Genomic DNA, 8,331 nt, shown 5'->3' on the forward strand with positions numbered 1-8,331 from the left:
TTTCTATCCATCCAAACAAAAATATTACCTATTCATTTCTTTTCTCACCTATCCAACCAAACATGAATATTATTATATCTATTTTTTCTTTTCTTTACTTTTCTTTTTTTTTCCTTTCTCCCTCAACCCGTATATCCAAACGAAGCCTAACAAACAAAACAAAAACTTCACCAAACTGAAGATTTGTGGACCACCTTCTTTTGACATAATGGAATCTAAAGCCTCAGTAAAAGTAGCATTCAATTATTCAACCAGAACAGTCCAAGATGTAATTCATGGTTGTTGGATTCTTTGTTTACCACTTGAACCAAAAATATTTTTTGCGGAGACTAGTGCGACATTTTTTTTTTTTTTTTGGGAAATTCAAGACGCGAATTCCGATCTCCTGTGGGTTTGTACAAAAAGTTCATTTGTGTGAACCACAAACATACACCTCACATACCAATTAATGGTGGGACAACATTTTTCCCTTCCTCAATCATTCATGGTTTGAGATATAATTTGTTCGACTGACAGAGAGAGGAAGAGAGAGATGGGAGAAATTAAACATTTCAGCCATGAACATGGTTTGACTCCATGTAGTGATCTTGCGTGTTCTGGTAATTGTCATGGTTGTATGAGACGCATCTCCGGTCCGGCCTATCGTTGCTCCAAGGACTGCAACTTTTTCATCCACCAATGGTGTGCTGAACTGCCACGAGCCATAACACACCCCCTTCACCCCCGACACACTCTCGTACTTCACACTAAAACGCACAAACGCCGGCGGTGCCATGCCTGTGGCTGCTACAGCCATGGCTTCTTCTTGTGTTGTTGTATTCCTGATTGTCAATTTCGACTTGATGCCATATGCGCTTGGCTGACACCCAAAAAAGACCAAGAAGACCGTCATGAACACAAGATCAATTGTATTAGTCCAACTTCGCAATCCTTGATTCAAACGCATCTCTTGATCCTTTGCGATATGAGTAAGAATTTTGATCTTTTATGTTGTGCTTGCAAGCTACCTTTTCAAGATTCGATCTATGTGTGCCTTGTATGCAAACTCTTGCTGCACAAAACCTGCTTCGAATTCCCACTAGAGATATTCAAACACCCCTTCCACCCACAACACACACTCACCCTCCATTCAAGAGAAGGCCGTCATGTACACACGTGTCGTGCTTGCGGCCACCGTCAAATGCAATTCTTCTACAGGTGTGTTGATTGTCCATTTAAGCTGGACATTGTATGCGCTTCTCTAACACTCACCACAAACTCTGAAGGTCACAAGCATCGTATTCAACATATGGGCCGAAACCATCGGTTGATTATTTGTGATATGAAGTACAAATTTAATCCTTCTTGCTCTGTCTGCTTGCTACCTTTTCAGGATTCGACGATTTATGTTTGTCTTAAGTGCAGAATTTTGCTGCACAAATCATGTTTTGAATTGCCAAGAAAGATCAAACATCATCCATTTTGGCCAAAATACAATTTCAGGCTAGATCAACCATTTCTTAAGGAATCTGTAGACTGCGAGGCATGTGAAGAGTCAATTGATTATGGTTGTTCATACTCTTCTGAATATTGTGATTGTGAATATTGTGACAATAAACCCGGATTTTTTGGAACAATCTTTAGGTTTTTTGAGTCTAGCGTCTATATTCATGCCAAATGTGGTTTACTTAAGCCCACCATAATGTCTAATCTTCACGATCACCCTCTTGCTTTCATCAAGAAGAAGGGATCATTTGGTAACTCTAAATGCAGGATTTGTGATAGGTATATCGACACGGCTTTTCTTCGTTGTGAGACCAGCTGTGATTACAGTATCCACGTCCGTTGCTATCCAGCATTGCCAAACACCATCAAAGTTCAATATCACTTGCATCCTCTAGCCATCACAAATTCTCCGGTCAAAGACTTTCCGGATGAAGATGAGAATGCAGAATTATACTGTGATGCCTGTGAGGAAAGAAGATACCTTCTACACCCGACCTATTATTGTGCCGAATGCCATTTTGTTGCTCATGTTGATTGCGACTGTGTGGTCTCTGAGGTATGCCCACATTTGAGTTTACATTTTCAACCTTTAAATACATGTTTAGCAATTAGCACTAGATTATATATAGATAGTCTGGACCGCCAAAAGCACAAATAATAATTAAATTTGTGAAATACGTGTTTAGCAATTCTCTTTTAATAAAAGACCCTCACCTCGCTAAGTACCCCTTTTTTCCTAGTAGGATACTAATTAAGGTTTTATTTCCCCTGTGAATAGTTGTGATTATCATATTTGTGAACAACTTTTCTCATCAAGTAATTCAAGTTTTCTCTCATAAGCCTAGTGGATTTCGTGGTTCGTTGGTTCTTTATTCATATAATGCTTTCAGGCTAGATTCAATTCTCTCTCTCTTTTCGTTTTTATTTTACTAAATCAAACTTTTCTCCATTCATTTCCCTCATTCCTTCAGATGTATCTCCAACTAACATCTAAATAAAAATTATTGACTTGATTTTGGATTCTTACCAGGTTGTACGTGTGCTAGAGGAAGAGTGGTCCAATACTCGCAAACCTGGGGATACAGAGTCAGACACATCAACTGGTGTGGTTGAAGATACAAAGTCAGACACATCAACTGATGATGATGTGGTTGAAGATACAAATAGTGCAGAGATGGAGAGATCAGAGATGGATAGTGAAGGTGAAGACACTGATGTGTTTGAAGAGCACGATTTTGATTTCGACACTGATTCTTCGAGAGCAGAGCTTGAGAGAACAGAGCTGGATAGTGCAAGTGAAGATGACTTGGTTAGGGATACTGAAAATTTGGGTTTTGTTGAACTAAATGAAGAAATAGCAATGCTTCGTCAAAAGGTGGTTAGAGAGATTGGAAGCTCTGCCCTTGTTAAACTAAATGAAGAGATAGAAGCAGTTCGTGCAAAGGTAGAGGCACAGAAAGCACAACTACAGATTGTGCTTCAACACACTGAAGCACTTGAGAAAGAGAGCTCAAAACTTTTATATAGTCTCCCAACAGAAAATGGGTAATACAAGATAAACCAAAGTGTAGTGATGAAGACCCTAAGGCTGGTTAAGGGCCTACGGTAGGCGTAGGAGGCTACCCTAAAGCTGGAATCACATTTTGCAAGCTGGAACAAGTTGGGTTCATGTTTTGCAAGCTGGACAGAAGATGTACAAAGCTGATTCAATGTATTTTGATTGTTTGCCTTGATATTTTTTGTGCTAAATGACTACAAATAGGCATATATTTCAGTATTAGTTTGAGATTAATGAAATATAAACTCAGTTCTGTTCTCATACTCTCTAAATTCTTCTTCTCTTCTCCTACTCTTATCTTATTTCTACTTGTATCTATTCTACATGGTATCAAAGCAAAGGATCGATGGTGTTCTTTGTCCTTGTTTACCACATACTAAATCCATCTGCTACTGTTCATCACCTAAATCAACAGCACCTTAAACCATCACTGTCCTCAAACTCAACACTATTACCAGCCCTAGTTGACAACCATCAGTACCAAACACCAATTATCATGCCATGAACCACAAATCCAAATACAACACCCAAAATATACATGGGACATGCTTAGCCTACACGGCTTCAAGTACATCATCCACATACCACACAAATTTATACAATTTTCAAAAGGAACAAAGATGCCAAGATAAACACTATAAAATATACAAGTTTCTTCCCAAAATGAGGTTGAGGTAGCAAAATGGTACAAGCTAGCATTACATCCCACCCCAAGACTTTACATCACTATACACATAGAACAAGTTTGACAAAGTAGGAAGCACATATGCTAGCAACGACAAGAATGACATCTAAAAAACTTCACTAAGCTGCTTCAAGCTTGGGTTTGTGAACTACCCTCCACCTCCTTTCCATTACCAGAAATTTCCCAAGGCTAAGTAAATCATGCTCAAGTAGTCACAGTATGCACAAAATGAGGACATGGTTAAAAATCATGCTAAAAATTAGAATTTGAGTTCAACACAGATAATGTAGCAAGTTATAAGAATTGCTTTTATTGAAGTACATTCACATATCCATGTTAGCATATAAGAACCAATTAGTAAAGAAAGTAAAATTTAACATCATGCTAGAATGTATGTTTGTGCACCACGGATTCACACATGTAGGCCAACATCCACACAACACCGAAATTTTCTTTAACACAACCGGTTGTGTAGTACGCTGAACTGGTTAACAGTCAAGATATGGGGTACCTCCCCAATATCCTTTGTGGCCCAGATAACACAACCATACACGAAGTACTCTCCCCGTGCCACTATGATCGAGTTGGCTAACACACAACGGATATGAGGTACGCTCCCCAATATCCATTTTGGGAAACCTTTTCCCACAAACTTGAAAAATTAACACCCATCCACATACACCACCACACACTCACCCTATGCAACACATGGTGTGTAATGAGGATGATACAATCATGCTTCAATTCATTATGATCATCTTCAAAGTACCAAGACTCTAGGATTAGTACATGCTAGCTGCCAAACACACAAGTAACAATAATACGCTCTAATAGGCAGTTTAATCAATAACTGTAATGCTACTTCATAAGTAAATTCAATTTGCTTAAAACGAGACCAATTGCAACACATTAGAGGTGACAATTACACTATCATCACAGGCAATATACATAAACAGCACTTTAAATACCTTATCCATCACAATTGCACGCACTAAGTTCTAATTAAAGCTTCATGAATGAATAATATGTCAATTAACATGCTAGTAACCAACTTTATACTAGGATCGACAATAAATAGGCATACTACAATGCAATTCACACAATTTATAGTTCACTAAGACAGGCTATTGTGCAATTCTACCTAAAGGGGGTAATTTCATGGAGTTATACAATTTGTATCATCAAATACTAACATAGCAACAAGATTACAAGCAATTAAGATAACCATTTCCTATTTTAGTTCGACATCCTACCTTAAAGTGTCCCAAGATGAAAGTGCACGAATTGAAATCTAAACCCACTAAAATTTAGAACTCCAAGTGTAGTTAGATCAAAACCTTAGCTAAAGTTTGCAAAATGCGGGGGAAAAAAAAACACAGAAGAGTAAGCTTAAAATGTCTCCTATGTCCCCATTTACTCTACACAAGTGTACATATACATAATGAGAGGCTACATAATTCAAACTAAATGTCTAAACATATGATAAAATAAAGGAAATGATGTCGGGAAAATTCCCTAACTTGAAATTTAAAAAAATCTAAACAAATAATCCAATATTATTTCTCGACTTTTTGATTCAAAGCGACTACCTTCTGTCTGATCTACTTGAGAAATTCTTGCTGAAAAATGAGTTATTTTGGTCCCCCTTCCTTCAGCCATTTCACCTTTTCCATTTGCATAAAAAAGATTTCCTCTGCATTTATTAACAATTTTTGGTAGGACTAACTTTAGAAACTATTAAAAAGTCTTGAGCTCTCTTCCTCAAGTGCCTTAAAGTTTTGCACCACAATCTCTAGTTGTGCCTTTTGTGCCTCTGCCTTTGTACGAACTGCTGCTATCTCTTCATTTAGTTTAACAAGGGTAGAGCTTCCAACATCTCTGATCACCTTTTGACGAAGCATTGCTATCTCTTCTTTTAGTTCCACAAAAGACCAATTTTCAGTATTCCTAACCAAATCATCTTCCCTTGCACTACCCAGCTTCCCTCTCAAAGAATCAGTATCTATTTCACAAGTGTTCTCGTCAGCCATATCACTATCTTCACTTGAACTATCCATCTCTGCACTATCTTCAACCGCATCAGTTGATGTGCCTGACTTTGTGTCCCCAGGTTTGCGGGTATTGAACCACTCTTCCTCTAGCAAATGTACAACCTGGTAAGAATCCAAAATTTATATTTAGATGTTAGTTGGAGATATATCCGAAGGAATGAGGGAAATGAATGGAGAAAAGTTTGATTTAGTAAAATAAAAAAGAAAAGAGAGAGAAGTGAATCTAGACTGAAAGTATTATATGAATAAAGAACCAATGAACCCCGAAATCCACTAAGCTTATGAGAGAAAACTTGAATTACTTGATGAGAAAAGTTGTTCAAAAGTATGGGAATTACAACAACAATTCACAGGGGAAATAAAACCTTAATTAGTACCATACTAGGAAAAAAAGGGGTACTTAGCGAGGTGAGGGTCTTTTATTAAAAGGGCAAAAAGGAAGGGTATTGGCGTGCCCTCAAAAAAACATGTCTGAATTTTCATTTAGAGTTTTAAATTATGTAAAATCAAATGTGGGCATACCTCAGAGACCACACAGTCGCAATCAACATGAGCAACAAAATGGCATTCAGCACAATAGTAGGTAGGGTGTAGAAGGTATCTTCTTTCCTCACAAGCATCACAGTATAATTCTGCATTCTCATCTTCATCCGGAAAGTCTTTGACCAGAGAATTTGTGATGGTGAGGGGATGCAAGTGATATTGAAGTTTGATGGTGTTTGGCAATGCTGGATAGCAACGAACGTGGATACTGTAATAGCAGCTGGTCTCACAACGAAGAAAAGCCTTGTCGATATACCCATCACAAATCTTGCATTTACAGTTACCAAATGATCCCTTCTTCTTGATGAAAGCAAGAGGGTGATCGTGAAGATTAGACATTATGGTGGGCTTTAGTAAACCACATTTGGCATGAATATAGACCCTGGACTCAATAAACCTAAAGACTTTTCCAAAAAATCCTGGTTTATTGTCACAATATTCACAATCACAATATTCAGAACAGTATGAACAACCATAATCAATTGACTCTTCACATACCCCGCAGTCTCGAGATCCCTTATGAACCGGTCGATCTAAGAGGATGAAATTGTATTTTGGCCAAAAGGGATGATGTGTGATCCTTCGTGGCAATTCAAAACATGATTTGTGCAGCAAAACTCTGCACTTAAGACAGACATAAATCATCGAATCCTGAAAAGGTAGCAAGCAAACAGCGCAAGAAGGATTAAATTTGAACTTCATATCACAAATAATCAAGCGATGCTTTCGGCCCAGATGTTGAATATGATGCTTGTGACCTTCAGGGTTTGTGGTGAGTGTTAGAGAAGAGCATACAATGTCCAGCTTAAATGGACAATCAACACACCTGTAGAAGAATTGCATTTGACCGTAGCCACAAGCACGACACGTGTGTGCATGACTGCCTTCTCTTGAATGGAGGGTGAGTGTGTGTTGTGGGTGGAAGGGGTGTTTGAAGATCTCTAGTGGGAATTCGGAGCAGGTTTTGTGCAGCAAGAGTTTGCATACAAGGCACACATAGATCGAATCTTGAAAAGGTAGCTTGCAAGCACAACATAAAAGATCAAAATTCTTACTCATATCGCAAAGGATCAAGAGATGCGTTTGAATCAGTGATTGTGAAGTTGGACTAATACAATTGATCTTGTGTTCATGACGGCCTTCATGGTCTTTTTTGGGTATCAGCCAAGCGCATACGGCATCAAGTTGAAATTGACAATCAGGAATAGAACAACACAAGAAGAAGCCATGGCTGTAGCAGCCACAGGCATGGCACCCTCGGCAGGCCCGGCGTTTGTCCGTTTGGGTGTGAAGTACGAGAGTGTGTTGGGGGTGAAGGGGGTGTGTTATGGCTCGTGGCAGTTCAGCACACGATTGGTGGATGAAAAAGTTGCACTCCTTGGAGCAACGATAGGCCGGACCGGAGATGCGTCTCATACAACCACCACAATTACCAGAACACGCAAGATCACTACATGATGTCAAACCATGTTCATGGCTGAAATGTTTAATTTCTCCCATCTCCTTCTCTCCCTCTCTCTCAGTGGGTCTACAGTGAGGCCCTTCGACCTCCGCCGAACGAATTATATCACAACCCATGAATGATTGAGGAGGGGTATATGTTGTCCCACCACTAATCCATATGTGAGGTGTATGTTTCTGGTTCGCACATCACACACACACACACATCAACTTTTAGTCAAAGTCATCAACATGGACATGTTACACGTTTCAATTTTTAAGATTTCCATGGTGCTTTGGTAGAAAACAGTATAATACAAGTGGAGTCCACGTGTACAGCGGAAGGTAAATTGTCCAACAACCATAGATTATCTCCTTGGACCGTTTTGGTTGAAAGCTACTTTTGAGTGGCTTTGGATTTCATTACGTGAAAAGAAGGTCGTCCACAAATCTCCACTTAGGTGAAGCTTTTGTTTTGTCTGTTAGAGTACGGAGCTCAAAATATTTATGCAAATGAGTTCACCTCGTGTGTGGAATGGTCAATTTTCAAGTTAGGGTGACTATTTATA

At 38.9% G+C, this 8,331-nt stretch overlaps 2 protein-coding genes across 2 annotated transcripts; one reads left to right on the plus strand and one right to left on the minus strand.

Moving 5' to 3' along the window:
- The first annotated feature begins 409 nt into the window (after positions 1 to 409).
- LOC132284796 (uncharacterized) lies at positions 410 to 3,302 on the plus strand. The gene is made up of 2 exons (XM_059786923.1): positions 410 to 2,041; positions 2,516 to 3,302. The coding sequence occupies exons 1-2, from the start codon at positions 533 to 535 to the stop codon at positions 3,032 to 3,034; spliced, it is 2,028 nt and encodes a 675-aa protein (XP_059642906.1). The 5' UTR covers positions 410 to 532; the 3' UTR covers positions 3,035 to 3,302.
- A 1,810-nt stretch (positions 3,303 to 5,112) lies between these two features.
- LOC132284798 (uncharacterized) lies at positions 5,113 to 7,879 on the minus strand. Its single transcript, XM_059786924.1, has 2 exons — positions 6,302 to 7,879; positions 5,113 to 5,881 (listed from the first exon to the last, which is right to left on the minus strand). Exons 1-2 carry the CDS (start codon positions 7,820 to 7,822, stop codon positions 5,456 to 5,458), a joined length of 1,947 nt encoding a protein of 648 aa, XP_059642907.1. The 5' UTR covers positions 7,823 to 7,879; the 3' UTR covers positions 5,113 to 5,455.
- Between the last annotated feature and the right edge of the window lie 452 nt (positions 7,880 to 8,331).

The sequence above is a fragment of the Cornus florida genome, unplaced genomic scaffold (assembly GCF_030987335.1).
Source record: "Cornus florida cultivar Cherokee Brave unplaced genomic scaffold, ASM3098733v1 CherokeeBrave_3.0.0_Hap2_Chr11, whole genome shotgun sequence".
Taxonomy (NCBI): domain Eukaryota; kingdom Viridiplantae; phylum Streptophyta; class Magnoliopsida; order Cornales; family Cornaceae; genus Cornus; species Cornus florida.